Source organism: Choloepus didactylus, chromosome 6, assembly GCF_015220235.1.
Source record: "Choloepus didactylus isolate mChoDid1 chromosome 6, mChoDid1.pri, whole genome shotgun sequence".
Classification (NCBI taxonomy): Eukaryota; Metazoa; Chordata; class Mammalia; order Pilosa; family Megalonychidae; genus Choloepus; species Choloepus didactylus.
The window spans coordinates 16,248,663-16,265,628 of record NC_051312.1 but is presented as its reverse complement, the minus strand read 5'-3'; the positions used below and the strand labels follow the sequence as shown (position 1 = coordinate 16,265,628).

Here is a 16,966-nt window from a genome sequence, read left to right as displayed (position 1 = left end):
TACATGTACTCATTCAGGATATCTGAAATTTCCGGGATTACCTCAGGGCAAGAAGAAGGGAAAGAGGTTTTTGGGAATTTAACTTAATCTGTAATATTTTTATTTTAAATTTCTATTTCATAAATACAGAAACATGAATAATGCCTATGAAAATAGTCCATGTTATTTTACTTGGAGTAGTGGAAACATGGGTCTGTGTTACCCTCCTTCAGGCTGATCTGAGCATCATCACTTTGTCAGACCATGTCAAACCTCTACTCTCAAACCTCCAAAGTCTTTCTGTGTCACTCAGCACAAAACACCCATTACACTAATCTAATAGGGCTGCATTATTGGAGCCCTGTTACCTCCCCACCCTCTTATTCTGTGTTCTCCTTCTCACAAATTCCACCTTGGCCCCAAAAGCCCCCTCCTCAAGTACACGGGCCTTTCCTCACTAACATTTTAGAAATTTTAATCCCCTGCTAAGACACTTTCTATCCCTTCTCTTTTTCATTCTTTTCTGTAGTGTTTCTACCAACTAAATACTCTCCATATTTTACTTATTTTGTTAATTGTCTGTATTCTCCACTAGAATGTAAGCCCCATGAGGGCAGGGATACTTTTCTGGTTCACTGTCACATTCCCAGTGCCTAGAGGAGTATCTAGTATAGGGTAGGTATTCAATAAGTATATGTTGCATGAATACTGGGGTTTTTTTTTATACTTTTTGATGTTTGAAATATTTTAAATATGCTGGAGATCCTATAACAGCACTGATTTCTCTTCTCAGGTGATTGTCATTTCCTGTTTTCCATTCACATATTTATTCTTGTACTGATTTGATTTTACTTTTGAAATTTCTTTCTCAAATAAACAAAAATTCCATTAGAGATTCAGGTTTCTTTTGAGTAAACTTTATTGCACACCTTCAATGCCATAAACTCTTCTCAATTCCTTCATCTGTTTAACATGTCTGTGTTGAGATCCTCTATACTTGAAACTTAATTCAACTATAAAACTCTTTTTTGGCAAAGGAAATACTTGTCCCTTCTGCATTCTTAAGGTAGTTCTATTCTTCTCTTCACACTGGCTGCTTCTAATTTAAATAGATACGTAATCACTGAGACAGAAAGCAACAATCCATTCAGTCTTGATCTCTGGGACCAGAGTTCACAGTCCTAGAAATAACAAAAATTTAGAATTCTCATTTCAACTCCCAGGACATTGATTCATACTATTACTATACTGCAGTTGGTTTAATGAATGCAATTATGTGAACAATTCTACCAACTTATCTCTATATTGCTATATAGAAACATAGCTTTCTCTAGCTCTCACCAAAGTGAGAAATATCATATAGTAGAATGATAAGAAACAATCAACAAGTGTGTACACATAATTATCATCTGTGACATGTTTCTGTACATGTTAGTGTCTACAGCGGCTTCAGAGAGACAGAACCATCCTCTGCTTGACAAGAAAATGAAGAATAATGAAATGAAGGTGTTTAGGGACTAGTTCTTTTCTTTAAGCTTCTTGACAGTGCAATTCATGTAACCCATTCAAATATATAGTGTCCTTTCACATCATGAAAGTGGACCATTAAGGGCTTCACCCACATTAATTGGCATGTTTAAACAGAAACATGATTGAGATGAGGATAAGGGAGTTTATTTTTCCCTCCTACAATTAGATAACCTCTATAAATTACAAAATGTGTCTTTTTTCCATAGTGCATATTTGTATGTTTACACATTCACATATGTATTAACAACATTTTAATAACTCACACTGAAACTCTATCACCACCAGTAGAATTAGCCACTTAATTTCTACCTAGTGACCATCAGTATGGTTTATGATGTATACAGTCCAAATCATTATAGCAATTACCTCTAGGCAATGGCAAAAGATGGAACAGGAAGTGTTACAACTTTAGCTGAATCTGTTACATTTTTATTTCTTTTTTAAAAAATAAAGAATTTACTTTTCACATATGCTTGAAATTTTTCAAAGTAAAAGTTGGGAAAAATTTAAATGGAAAATCAAGGATTTCTACTTCCATCCATGAGGGATTCTTCTTATGTCCATCTGTCCATAATGAACATTCTGGTAATGGACTTTCTCTCTCATCAAAAACAACTAGAAAATTGGAGAAATTGTATGAAACTACATTAACCAGACAAGAGAGAACCAGCAGTGCAGGCCTGTGATACCTGAAAGAAGAGAAACAACATGAGCTTTACAACATCTCTGGCTTCTTCTGATTGGCACTTCCCAGGCTTCGGTGGAGAGAAAAGTGGTCCAAGCAGAGCACAGTGGTTTCCATCAGAGGAGAAAGAGCTCAGAGTTTGGAGAAGCTGAACCAGTTAGAATTCATGGATCAGAGTGCCAGATAGGAGGGATCAATGCAGAGAAAGAGCTCTATAAATCTACAGAGAGCTCCTTTTGAGTCTTTTGCTGATCACTAAGCTGCACATGCATAGGGAGAAACATGAGGCTGGTCAAACAACAACTACTGGAAGCTGTAAAATTTTAAAATTCTCAAAGTTCACGCAGGGCTGGGAGATATTCAGGTACTTAGAAGAAAGAGTGGATACACCTCACTGAACACAGAAAGCATTCAGTGTGTTCAGAGATAGCAGAAGAGTCATGTTGCAGTAATAGAGCTAATATACACTTAGAGTAGAAGCTACAACATCTGCACATCAAATCTTTACAGCAAGTCACAAAAGCATCATAATTATCCTCAAATAAGTTAATTTCCAGGAAAAAAAATCAATACTTTTTAAAATATACTTTTTAAAGGAAGACCTCAAAATCAAAACATTCAACATCTTAATCTCGACCATGTTCAGTATCAGATCAAAAACAGCTAAACAGCTGAGGAAGCATGAAATGAGAATTTTTACCAAGGAGAAAAATCAACTAATAGAAACAGACCCAGAAATAACACAGATGACAGAGTATCAGACAAAGATATTAAAACAGCAATAATAAATACACTCAAGGATTTAAAGGGAAAAAATTAAAAGGGAAAAAAATGGAAGAAAACAAAAAATAATAAAAAGAAATTCTAAGGCTGAAAAATAAAGTATCTGAATAAAAGATACGCACTGGATGGGAATAACAGCAGATTATATAGTAAACATTAAAAAATCACTGAGTTTGAAGACCCAGCAAGAGAAAATATCCAAAATGAAGCCCATAGAGAAAAAAAAGACTACCAAAAAAGAAAAAAGAAAGAGCCTCAGTGATGTGCAGGACAATACTAGTAAGTTTACCATACATAGATTTGAAATATCCCAGAAAAGGCAGAGGACAGAAAATTAATTTAAAGAAATAATGAGAAGAATTCTTTCAAAATTTGATGAGAACAATAAACCCACATTAAGAGTTAACACACACACACACACACACACACACACACACACACACACACACAAGCTGGGCAAACACAAAGAAAACCACACTAAAGCAAATAATAGTCAAATAGTTGAAAACAAATGATAAGAAAAATCTTAAAATGAGCTGGAAGTGGAAAAAGTGACTTATTACTTAAAAGGAAAGAAAAATAAGAATAGCCACTAACTTTTCCTTGGAAGCAATTAATTACAAAAGGCAATGGAATGTATCTTTAGAGTACTGAAAGACAAAAAGTCAAATCTAAAATTCTATATCTGAAAAATAATGTTCAACAATGGTGGAATACAGTCATTTTCATTAAAGCTAAAAGAATGTGGTACCAGCAAACCTGCACTCAAAAAATATCATGTGAAGTTCTTTAGACTAAAATAAAGTGATACTTGATAGAAACTCAGAAATACACAAAGAAATGGCAAGCCCTGGAAATGTTAAATATATTAAAATCGTAGTCTTTTGTGTTGGTTTCAATTTCATTAAATGAAACTGAATGTTCAAAGTAAAAATAATTACAACTGAAAGTGAAAGGATGGGAAAAAAATATTCCATGAAAGCTGCAGCCAATAGAAAGCAGGGGTAGCATATTAATCTCAGATAAAATAGACTTTAAATGCAAGGATGTCACAAGAGACAAAGAAGGACACTATATACTAATAAAAGGGACAATTCAACACGAAGAAATAACAGTCATAAATATCTATGCACCCAATCAAGGTGCCTCACTAATATACAAGGTGCAAACACTGAGAACTGAATCTCAGAATATGGGTTATTATGGGAAGGCTTATGGTAAAGGTTCCTACATTGTAAGCTCTTAGAGAAGTCATGTCTATTCATGACTTGAAATGGTTATCTCTGAAATCTGAGATGCTTAGTTGTTTGTGTATATCCTGGTCAGTCCCTGTTACTTGGGATATCTGTGTGACCCCTGAGACTCAGAACCAGAGTTCAGCTATGAACGTCAGCTTTATCCCATAGAGCAAATGTTAAAAAAGCTTAAAAAGATCAGTCTTCAATTAGAGATATCAACAAAATGGACTTAATTAGAACTAAGGTAAACCAGACTAAAGGGAAAAGGATGATATTGACTGTGTTTTAAAACAGAGAGAGAGAGAGAGAAATGGCAAATGTAGCAAAGTGTTGAAATTGGTGGATTTGGGTATCTGTGGTGTGGAGGTATGTTGGAGTTTTCTGTATGGAGCTTGTATTATATTTACGACCATCTCATAAGTGTAAATTATTTCAAAATAGTTTAAAGGGAAAAAAAGAATTATCCTTGTCAACATTCAGGGTCCTCTCTCATGCTGTTTTTATCTCTTTAGAGATAAAAAGAAGAGTTTGGCCTACTGAAACAACAATGTAAATTCAAGTAAATCCAAATCCATCATCTCCTGGGAACAGTGAAAGTGGGTTCTTTATAATATCAAACCATTAATAAATTGAGTTAATATAAAATAACTCCAATACTTGTGTGGATGGATTTACTAAATTATATTTATCTAGCTGTCTCCAAATTGAGAGATTCACTATGAGTAGCATATAAGAAAATAGGAATAATGTGCATTTCCCCAACATCTAAGTCATGTCTCTGTAAATGCAGATATTCATAGCCACATCATGGGGCCACAATCATCCTGTGTTTAAATAGAAACCAGAGAGTTAGCAACTGGCTTGAGGTCCAGTTCTCTTCTAGTTTTTGGTAATTTAATTGAAAGTCACCATGTATGAGTTGTCCTCTGAGCCTTGCAAGCTGTGGACCCTGAAGTGTCTTGGGCACAGCTTTCAGCATGTTTTAACTAAGTTCTGATTGAGCTGTGAATAGGGGATTGATTTCCTCTACTGCTGCTGGATAACTTGGATATCAACCAAAATGTGTCCATATGTATGTTCATGTACCCATTTGCATGTGTTGGTAACATTTTAATAACTCCCACTGAAACTCCTGCACCAAGAATAGAGTCAGCCACTTGATTTCCACTTCTTTGTCCAGTAATATTCCCTTTGCAATTCTGATATTAGGCCTGCCTGAGGCTGAGGGATTTGTAAATGAGACAAGGACACAGTGGAAGAAACTCAAATATGTGATTCTTGAGTCTCCCCTTTCTCTCCTGAAAGTGGAGCATAGACATTAAAATGTTTAATCCTTCAAAGAGTTTAACTTTCAAAAACAAAATTTCTCCAGGACAAATGTCACCCGTGTTCCATGACACACAGTACCCAATGACGAAAAATTTTACTTGGAGTTTGAGGATCGAAGAAAACAAGGTAAATACTTTAACTGCTTGCTAAAGTTAAAAGTTATGGCTAGTGAAATTGAGTTATTGTGAAATATTATTGCTCATGCATAAATAATTTTGGTTTAAATTTTACAGACATATTAAATGCTTCAGAGCTAAGATCATCTCAGTGACAGAAGCCACGAAGGTGAGTATTAAATATGCAGAAGAATGATGTTTTTTAAGAGAGATGCCAAAATGTGGTCCATTCAGTGTGAGCAAAGATGTATATTTGCCGTGACCCTTTGAGCAGCTCATTGGTGAGGCTGCCTCAGGCTAGGATTGGTGCTGTCTGGGTTTCCAGAACCTCTTTTTGCCAAACCTCTTTAGACAAACTTTTTGAAATGCTTTTCGGACATTAGACTATTGGACTCTATAGAGAAGATTGAATTTGAAAGTAAAAAAGGAAATGCTGATTTTTTTCATCTCACTTCTGTAACTTCCGTTTTATATGTTTTCCCTTCACCAAACATAGATTCATGCTATATTCCATATGAAAAACAGAAATAATTAGTACTTAACCAAAGGCTGGTATGAGGATTAAATAAATCAAATTTTTATACCATTTCACATATAGTAAGCACTCAAAAATAGTAGCTTTTCTTATGGCTGGAAATAATCATATCTCATTTCCCGCCAAAGCCTGTCTGTCTTCTCTCATGACATATCTCACTTTTTATTAGGTATTGTTACATCCAGTAATTGACACAAACCATCCTCCTTTGTCACCTGTAAACACTTTGGCAGTGTGGTCAAATTTCTCCATATGTATTTGAAGATGTGCAGTGTGTTCACTCACTACATAGAAGGTGGTACAAGCAATAATAATGAAATTTCCTTGGAATGATCAATAACAGTTTACAAAATACAAGCATTCTTCTAATGACACCAATCTCTCTACCTGCTATGTGATTCTATCACCCTCTTAACTGTGACACTAAGAGGAAAAGTGGCAGAAAAAAACCTTCCGAAACTAGTTAGTCCCAGATGGAGCTCTTCTGGTCACCCCCAGCACAGTTTGTGTCAGCACTGTAACCCACGTGTGTTTCATGCATTTCTACATTTTTCTTTTCCATTAGATTGAAAATTGCTCCAGAGTGAAGATTTTTTCATCCTCATGAATACAGAATTAGCACTAGCAGAATCCCAAGCACACTAAAAGGTAATCAAAATGTGTGCTGAAGTACTAAAGGACTCATTGACTAAATGAATGTCTTCCCTCTTGCCCTCCTAATAAAGGCAGTGTGGGAAGTGTCATCAACTCTAATTTAGGGAATTATGTTCCACTTTATTAGCATCAATTTCTGCTACACAATCTTATTGAGGATGGTACAGAACATGTGTGAAATTAGATCAAATATATGTTGATTCAAGCTTATTTTGGAATTTTATCATTTTTAAAATAAAGAGCTGTTCTGGGACTCTTTTTCTGTCACCTTTAATTTAAAATTAATTTTAAAAAAGAATTCTAAACAATCAAAGGCTTAATTGATGAATGGGTGTCATAAAAGACAGAACATAGGCTTTAAAGCTAAACAGAATCATATCTGAAGTTCAGCTTCACCACCTACTACTGTTATGAGTTTGGAAAAATATGAAATAAAAAACCAAGTGCTTTCATGTGACATAGATTGAGACAAAAGAACGAAAAAAAGATTCAACGGATCTGAAAAACTGTACCAGGATAAAAGAATTTATTTTCCTTGGCCTAACCCAGAAACAAGAACTGAGCTTGACCTTCTTTCTTTCCTTACTTTTGGTGTATGTGACAACTCTTCTGGGAAAACTCCTCATCATGGTCTCAGTGACTTGTGAATCTCACCCTCACAATCCCATGTATATTTTGCTCCGCAATTTATCTATTGCCAATATCTGCTTTTCCTCCATCACAGCTCCCAGTGTTCTGGTAGACCTTCTATCAGACAGAAGGACAATCTCCTTCAATGGCTGCTTCACCCAGATATTTTTCTTCCACCTTATTGGTGGAGTAGATGTGTTTTCTTTGTCAGTGATGGCGTTCAGTCGTTATATAGCCATCTCCAAGCCCCTGCACTACGTAACCATCATGAGTAGGGGTCGATGTACTGCACTCATTGTGGCCTCGTGGATGGGGGGCTTCATTCACTTCATCGTGCATATTTCCCTCTTGCTCCCACTCCCATTTTGTGGCCCCAATGTTCTTGACACTTTCTACTGTGATGTCCCCCAGGTCCTCAAACTTGCTTGCACAGACACCTTTGCACTTGAGCTCCTGATGATTTCCAACAATGGGCTGCTCATCACACTGTGGTTTCTCTTCCTTCTGGTGTCCTATATGGTCATCCTGTTGTTAGTAAGGTCTCAGGCTGGGGAGGGCAGGAGGAAGGCCATCTCCACCTGCACTTCCCACATCACGGCAGTGACCCTGCATTTTGTGCCCTGCATCTATGTCTATGCCAGGCCCTTCACTGCCCTCCCCACAGATAAGGCCATCTCTGTCACCTTCACTGTCATCTCCCCTCTGCTCAACCCCTTGATCTAGACCCTGAGGAACCATGAGATGAAGTCAGCTATGAGGAGACTCAGGAAAAAACTCATATTTTCTGACAGCAAATAGACCAGTGATTTCTCCTCTTCATCACCTACGGTCCAATTTGTGCTCTTTTCCCCCATGGACTCCAAGTTTTGAAAATGTTTGTCCATTAAACAAGCTCTATTTAGTAAGTGATTTCTAATTAATTTTTCTATGTCTACTAACAAGGTAAACATGACTTTAAAGATTTTGATCAGCTTGCAGCTAATGGGAATGATTTTAAAATATATGTTTCATTGTCCAGAAGAAAAGAGAGAAATAAAACTGTTAGCAGGAGAAGTGCATATTGTTTTTGCAGTACAGACTTGGACGAGATATAGGAAGCTGAATCAAAATACAATCAGACATTCCCACCACATTCCAGCATTGTTACCAGGAAGGGAGGTGAGACAAGTATTGAAACATAATGGAGCTTGGGCATCAGAATTCTATAAGCACTTTCATGAAGCACTCACATCCTAATGAAGTAAACATGTCCAAATTAAGTTCCTGCTTCAACTGTATACAATGAATAAATGAAGATTTTGTTATCTCAAGACCACACACCCAAGGTTGAGAGCATGTGCCTTAGAGTTAGCAGAGCTTGATTTAGGAGTTAGATTTGGACCTCATCACTTGTAAGTTCTGTGACCTTGGGCAAGATCCTAACCCTGGACTTAATGAACTCCAGGCTTGCTGGCCGCCCCTCCAACACATTCCCTCAGCACCCTATGCTTGCTTTATCATAGCACTCAGAACCCTGTTTTGAATTTCCTGTTCTTTCTTTCACCATCCCCCAAGAAAGATTATGCCTTTTTTGTTGTTTTATTCTCAGCACGTTGCAAATCCAGTGGAATATAGCAAACACGCTACCAAAAAATTGTTGAATTAAAAAACCAAACCACTGAATATTGTTTCTCATTCATTTCTGGTCCTCAAAATATTGCGGAGTGTTATATGAATAAGAAAAAATAATTCATTTTATTCTCTGAGGTCATGACTCCGTTTAAGTTAAAAAAAATCTTATGAAGCTGCTTCAGACAATGCATACACAAAAGGTGTTTTGTATTCAAAGATGTTTATATACAAAATGGTGGGGAAAAAGTTGATTTTTTTTCAATATATCAATTGGGCCAATTGGGTCTTTACTTTTTTATTATTATGCTAATTAGAATAACTGGGAGGTTTGTGCTTTGTTTTGTTTTTTTCTCATTTCCCTAGGTAGAGCCTAGATCTTAAAATTGTTGAAGCTAGAAAAATTTTCATGTCTGGGCTCAAATCTCAGTTCACATCACAAAGCAAAGCCCCTATTGTGGGGGGTATGCCTAGAACATCCAAGGAACAGAAAAAAAGGACATTGAAACCAGACAAGAGAGATAGTAGTTGAAGTCAAAGAAATAATGGACCATATCCTTAGAACATTGTGGGCCATTGCAAAGATTTTGACTTTTACACTGAGTGAGATGAGTTGCATTTAGAGGATTTTGAGCAGAAAAATAATACAGGCTCTAACACAATTGAGGGGACTACTGTTATGAATAAGGACAAAAGCAAGGAGACCAGTTTGGAGACTGCTGCCATAATTCAGGCAAAAGATAATGAAGACGTGATGTAGGGTAGTAATGGTGGAGCAGGTGAGAAAATTGCAAAACTTTGAAAGTAGAGCAAGTGGGATTTGCTGATGGAGTCAATGTGGGGTTTCTAACTACATGTGTATCTGTGAGAACTCCATCATCCTGCTTGGTGATCAGCTCACTGAGAACTCCTTAACTCCTAAGTAACCCCTGCAGGTCCAATGCCTCCCACCAATACTTTGTGTCACATTTCAAGACATAGTAATCACCTTGCACAGGTGAAACTGCCTAAGGGCCCATCTACCTACTCACATGACACAAGGATCTGGGAGCAGGATGCAGGACCTCTCTCTCCAAGACTCTTCAAAGTCCATACTTCCATGCATATGGAGGAAGGATAGTGTGTAAGGGCTCCAAGGCTCAGCCTATCTTGGTGCAAATCCCAGCACTACCAACTAGGAGCTATTTGCCCTCAGGCAAGTGTCTTAACCTCTCTATGCCCAAGTCTCTTCACCTACAAACAGCAATGATAATAATTACCCATTAGAGTTATTGTAAGAATTAAATATGTTAATACATGTGAAGTACTTCAGTAAGTCCCTGCACCCAGTGCCCAAACCTTGGCTTCTAATACCATTCTCCAATGAAAGAACAAGGCTATGTAGAGAAATAGATGATACTAGGACTGGGACAGGGAATAAAGAAGAGGAGCCTACAGCATCTTGAAGTACCAAAAAGTAAGAAAGAATCCAAAGAACAAAATGATGGGGGATATGTCAAAGAGACACAGAAGTCAACTGAAAGAACTCCCAAAGGTCAAATCTGGAACAACTCAAACAACAAAATATGTCACATAGTATTGGATTATAACCCAAGGTATAAAATATATATCCAAAAGTCCATAATGATGAATAATAAATAAATGATTGAATAAATAAATAAATGGGAAAGAGTAGACAATTCTCCCATTCAGAATAACTCTAAAGGATATATGTAGATACTTTGCCCTCACAAAGTGGAGTATAACTTCCCGTTTCTTAAGTGTAGGCTGCATATAGTGACTTCCTTTGAAAGAGTAATATAAGGAAAGGGAGGGGAAAGACTAGTGATACAGTGGAGAAAACTTACACACACTACTTCAGTCAGGTGACCAACATTAACACCATTAGTGATAAAGTCATGTTAATGGTATGTACCCCTGATATAATGTGATGGAAATGGCACCTTGCCACTGTGGTCTTCCTCCCCCAAACCCCAAATCCCTGTCTAACCTTGAGAAAATCATCAGACTAATTTCCATACAGGGGCATCCTACAAAATACCTTACCAACAGTTCTCAATATTGTCAAAGTCATAAAAACAAGAGAAGCCTGAGAAGCTGTCACAGCCTATAGGAGCCTAAGGAGACATGATGCCTAAATGTAATGTAATATCTTGGGTGGGATCCTAGACAGAAAAAGGAATTAGGTTAAAACCTAAGGAATTCCAAATAAAGTATGCATTTTACTTAATATCAGTTCATTAGTTGTGACAAATGCACAATAGTCATGCTAATAATAGTGGAAATAAGGTGTACGATATATGAGTATTGTCTGCAATATTCTTGCCACTTTTCTGTAATTATAAAACAATTCTAAAATTGGAAGTTTATTGAAAAAAATGTACCTGGCCCACAAGAATTCTCAATAAACACTAGTTATATTTTTATCAGGGTGTTTTTTTAAAACATGTTGTCTATTTTCAGAATCCTTTCCTTCCCTACAGCCTTTCGGGCTAAAAAGATGATATGGAGGAGACTCTTGCTTAATATTGCAAAGGAATATCCTGCCAACCTTCCACTGGGAGAACCCAAAGAAATTTATGCCTCCTACATTGGATGCTGGGTGAGGTCCTCCTTTCATTTTGAAGGAGACATCTTATTGATTCATTCAGATGTAAAGCAAATCCCTACACATTCCAACTGGAGAAGTTCTGAACCCAAGCAGTAATTCAAACTAGTGCTGTGTAGTGGTTAAGTGTTCGGCTGCAGACAAAGCTGGCTCTCTGCGGGAATTGATATTCTGGATTTAATTCTGTTTGGGGCTGGAGAGTAGTGATTGGATCTGGATAGTCAGGATTCTTGCCTGATGAAGGAAGAATGGAGGGTAACTTGGCCAAAGGAGAGAGGCAGCCAACAGGCAGCCCTCTGGAGGCAAGACACCCCAGACAGAGAGGAGGACCAATAATATCCTTTACATCTTAATGGTGATCAAATAATGCAGCTATTAAGTAGAATCCCATTTCTCACACCATAGCCATCATAGTGTTTTGTTTCATTTCGCTTTATTTTTCTTGCTATACTTAGCCAGCAATACTGCTTTGTCCTGTGTCTGCTTCAACCTCTTCCCAAACTGGAGAATTCCTTGTGAATAAAGTGTTGGGATATGGAGAAGGAATGGGCCTTCCTCATGCTTTCATGACCCTGACATTTCCAATTCTCTTTGTATTAGCTATTAGACTCAGAAAATAGATTAGGATGGAAGGACCCCGTGAGTCGAGTCCCCTTCTCAGTTATCAGTCTGTCTGTATCACCAGTACCCACAGGCCAAGTGTGCTCTGATCCCTGGCAGCAGAGGTTTCTAAGAAATGCAACTTCACATGTTTTAACAAAACTTATCTTCCTGTTGGAGCCAGAGGATGAGGGGATTCACTTTCTCGGTTGCCACTAGAAAATGTTGGACTTCACAAAATGTGTGTTTCAAAGCACGTGTACTTGAGTAACGTTTTAATTATTCCCACTGAAATGCCCTTACTATCAGCAAAATGTTTTCCACAGCCACAGCCAGCTGTAACCCCTCTGATAATTCCCACAGTAGATCTGGGATTAAGGAATCAATAAGAGTGATGGGGCACTGTGAATTAGCAAGGAAGAGCCAAGAACATATTATTCCCTGAGTCCACCCTTTGCTACATAAAGGTAGAAGATAAGCCACTGACACCACTGGACTTCACAAGGACATTTGTCATCCAACCCAGAATTTTCTGAAGCTGAATGACACCCAAGGTTCATGTGAACATTCTTTAAGATTCTAGAGTTCTTGCAGAAGTTTGGAGATATTAGGTAAGAAATATGCCACTATGTGAGCGTGTGTGTGTCTGTGATCTCTGGGTATCTGTGTAAAGAGTGAGAAAAATAAAGTCCTTGAAATCTAGATGTAATCATTAATTATTCACAAATACACTTTGACTTTAAATAATATATACACAAAATGCTGCATTCCCAGGGTGAACTCTTCAGTGACAGACAACACAACTTAGAAATAGTGAGAAAGAAGACATTGTAAAATGAAAGTCAAAGAAATGAGGTCAGTTTGAAATCAGAAAAAAAGGCAACTTTTGTTTTCTGGGACTCCTTAAAGTACACAGAGAGTTTACTCAGACTTCTTTCCTCTAGATGGATGTTCCCATACTGAAATCTACAGAAGTATTTCTTACTCTAAATTTAAATCTAAAGAGAAAAATTTAATATTTGAAACCTTCAGAAAAGTTGAAAGAATAGTACAGGAGCCACCTAAATACCTTCCCTTGGATTTTACCAAAAAATAAAACTGCTATACCAACGAATTCTTTGTGCTCTCCATGCCTACACGTTCACACCCTTCTTTCTAACCAAACTTTCCATTTATAAGTAACTTCTATATGTTCAAGTGGTCCCCCCAAGCCCCAGTACCTTTTCTCCCCATTCCCATGTACCCCAAACATAAATGCCACATCCTTTGTGCAGATTTCTCTGTCTTTGACTGACAAATATCTTCCTTTTCTCCCATGAAGCTCAACATCTGTCCATAGATGGTCTCTATAATTGCCATATGACTACTAGACTTCTATGTTTTTTCCACTGGATTTGGGTCATGCTCCTTTCTCTCAGCGTGGAGCTCTTTCAATGCTCTAACAATATTTGCTCAATAATTGGGTGGATGTAAAACAGCAGAAGCTGGAAGATGTTGTCTTTGAATTACCAAAGGAAATTTGTGAACATGTGATCTATTCTTTTCTGACAAAGGGGCCTGGCCTATCTCCATTCCACACATGTTGAAATGGAGACTCGAAGAGGTCGCTTAATGCCCAAATTTCACAGCTGTAAGTGGCAAAGCACTTGACTCCAGGGGATGCTCACTCCAGAGCCCATGCACTGAAGCATTTATTTTGTCTGCCAAAGTGAAGTTAAACAACAATCCAAACCAAGCATGTTTTATTGCCATTGAAGAAAAAAATGCATCTTATTTTTCTCAAAACAGTCCATTGTGATGCAATTATTTTAGAATACATGTCCTGGGAAATAAACAGCTCCTTTAAAAGATTGTTAGCATATTAAAGAAACTGTGGTTCTGTGAAAGTTATTAGTGCAGACATTTTCTTTAAGGTAACACACATAGAATCACACATTACAAATTAGACAGTGTTCTAAGTACTGATGCTTTATGTAGATTAATTCATTTAATCCTTACAAAAACCCTCAGTGGGAGATGCAATTGTCTCCAAATTACAGATTCAGAGACTGAGATCGAGAAGGGTGAAGAGAAATACCAAAGTTCACGTCACCAGAAAGTGCCCAGCTGGGCTTTGAACAGGCTGAGTCCTGAGTGTGTGGTCACAATCCACTACTTTAACCACTATGTTGATACCTCCCAGTTGCCTGTTTCTTAGTTTTCCATATTAAAGAGATTTTGAACAAATTTGCATACAGAGGAAGGGAATCGTGAAAAGAAAGTGAGCTAGGTGAAAAAAATATCCTCATTTGAACTAGAAAACTGAAAATGGGAGCAGAGTGACTCATTTTTCTTTTGTTTGTGATTGTGGGAAGAAAAGGGAGATACACTGAGAAGAAAAGAATTAAAGTCCATTCAAAGATTCATCAAAAATTGAAATAAAATAAAAGAAAGGAATTGAAAAGGCAATAAGATTATATGGCAACTACATGTTTAACATTTTAAGAATACATCGAACTGTTTTCAAAAGTGTGCCATTTTGATTCCCACCTCCTCTGTGTCCTCACCCACACTTGATATTATCATCCTTTTAATCTTAGCCAATCTGACAGATATATTGTGCTAACTCATTGTGGTTTTAATTTTCATTTCCCTAATGATAATGACGTAGAACATTTTTTCATGTGCTAATTTCCTATCCCTATATCGTCTAATTGAAGTGTCCAAATTGTTTGCCTTCTTTAAAAATTGTCTTGTTAGTTTTCTTATCATTAAATTTTAAAAGTTACAGTCATTCCACTCCTAGATACTTACCCAAGAGGAAAAAAAGCATACGTTTGCACAAAGACTTGTCTGTACACAAATGTCCGTAGGAGCTTTATGTGCAATAGCCAAAAGCTGGAAACAATTCAAATGTCCATCAACAGGTAAATAGATGCAAACCATGCCATATCGACACATTAAGAAGATTAAAAAAAAAAAAAAAAAAAGGAAGAGGCAGGGGTAAGAGTTTTTCTAGAATTCTGTCCACAGGGAACAATTTTACAATAGGGTTTCTTAAAACCAGTTAAACGGAGCACCAAAAAAAAAAAAACAAAAAAAAAAAAACTTGCCCGTGGAACTCAAAGTGTCCCAGTCACAATAAAATGGCACCGCCTTACCCACACATCAAACTGACTCCATTTTTACTTCCCTCTTGTCCAAAAGAGTCTCTTTATGAATATTTAACATCCATCTGCTTGTATCTTAAATACTTAGAATTTATATATTTAGAGCAATATTTTTCTAAAAATTAAATTCATGTTTGTGTAATAAGCTGTCATTTTGGACACTTTAGCAATAACTCCAGAACAGCTATCCATGTGGTGATAATACCTCACTGATTTCAGATGTTATACCTGAATCTATCAAGGCAGAGTAAACACTTTTTGAAATAACACTATTATTTTTTTCAAGATACACAATGAAGAAGAAACATGATTCAGTGGAGTTGGGAAATGCCACCAGGGTAAAAGAATTTATATTTCTGGGACTTACCCAGTCCCAAGACCTGAGCTTCATGTTATTTCCTTTTTTATTTTTTGTGTACATGACAACTCTGCTGGGAAACCTGCTCATTATGATCACGGTGACCTGTGAGTCTTGCCTTCACACCCCCATGTACTTCTTGCTCCGCAATCTAGCCATCCTTGACATCTGCTTCTCCTCCATCACTGCTCCCAAGCTCTTGGTGGACCTTCTGTCAAAGATAAAGACCATATCCTATACAAGCTGCATGATGCAAATGTTTTTCTTCCACCTCTTCGGTGGGGCTGACATTTTTTCTCTCTCTGTGATGGCATTTGATCGATATGTAGCCATCTCCAAGCCCCTGCACTATGTGACCATCATGAGTAGGGGGCGATGTACTGCACTCATTGTGGCCTCATGGGTGGGGGGCTTCATCCACTCCATTGTGCAGATTTCCCTGTTGCTCCCACTACCATTTTGTGGCCCCAAAGTTCTTGACACTTTCTACTGTGATGTCCCCCAGGTGCTCAAACTTGCCTGCACAGACACCTTTGCACTTGAGCTCCTGATGATTTCCAATAATGGTCTGGTCACTACCCTGTGGTTTATCTTCCTGCTCATATCTTATACTGTCATCCTATCAATGCTACGATCTCAGTCAGGTAATAGCAGAAGGAAGGCCATCTCCACCTGCACATCCCACATCACTGTGGTGACCCTGCATTTTGTGCCCTGCATCTATGTCTATGCCAGGCCCTTCACTGCCCTCCCCACAGATAAGGCCATCTCTGTCACCTTCACTGTCATCTCCCCTCTGCTCAACCCCTTGATCTACACCCTGAGGAGCCATGAGATGAAGTCAGCTATGAGAAGACTGAAAAGAAGATTCAAGCTTCCTGAAAGGGAATAGAAGAAGAATCCTCAAACCTTCCATCACCTAGGACTTACTGTATTTTGCTTCCAATGTATTCATCTTTGTATACTCAAATATGTTGTTCAATTAGCTATCTACACTTATTAGTTAACTATCTTACTATTTAAGTTAATACATTACTGCTAATCTAACTTCTGGACAGCATGAAGTAACTCATGTAACAAGATTGAAGTAACTGATATATTCCCACTTGTCAATCTGTACAACTGTATGGCAGACAAATAGAATGATTAAGTCCAACCCCTTTT

General features: G+C 37.5%; 2 protein-coding genes across 2 annotated transcripts; both read left to right on the top strand.

The window, feature by feature from the left end:
• Positions 1 to 5,625: 5,625 nt before the first annotated feature.
• Positions 5,626 to 8,202, top strand: LOC119536612 (olfactory receptor 4D11-like). Its single transcript, XM_037839462.1, has 2 exons — positions 5,626 to 5,670; positions 7,312 to 8,202. Exons 1-2 carry the CDS (start codon positions 5,626 to 5,628, stop codon positions 8,200 to 8,202), a joined length of 936 nt encoding a protein of 311 aa, XP_037695390.1.
• Positions 8,203 to 15,764: 7,562 nt separating this feature from the next.
• Positions 15,765 to 16,694, top strand: LOC119536611 (olfactory receptor 4D11). Its single transcript, XM_037839461.1, has one exon. It carries the CDS (start codon positions 15,834 to 15,836, stop codon positions 16,692 to 16,694), a length of 861 nt encoding a protein of 286 aa, XP_037695389.1. The 5' UTR covers positions 15,765 to 15,833.
• Positions 16,695 to 16,966: the final 272 nt, after the last annotated feature.

Bases quoted from the DNA above. Each gene is read 5' to 3' on its own strand.
- LOC119536612 (XM_037839462.1), top strand. From the start codon at position 5,626: ATGACGAAAAATTTTACTTGGAGTTTGAGGATCGAAGAAAACAAG. The intron at 5,671-7,311 runs GTAAATACTTTA...CATGTGACATAG, and splicing joins TGAGGATCGAAGAAAACAAG to ATTGAGACAAAAGAACGAAA.
- LOC119536611 (XM_037839461.1), top strand. From the start codon at position 15,834: ATGTTATTTCCTTTTTTATTTTTTGTGTACATGACAACTCTGCTGGGA.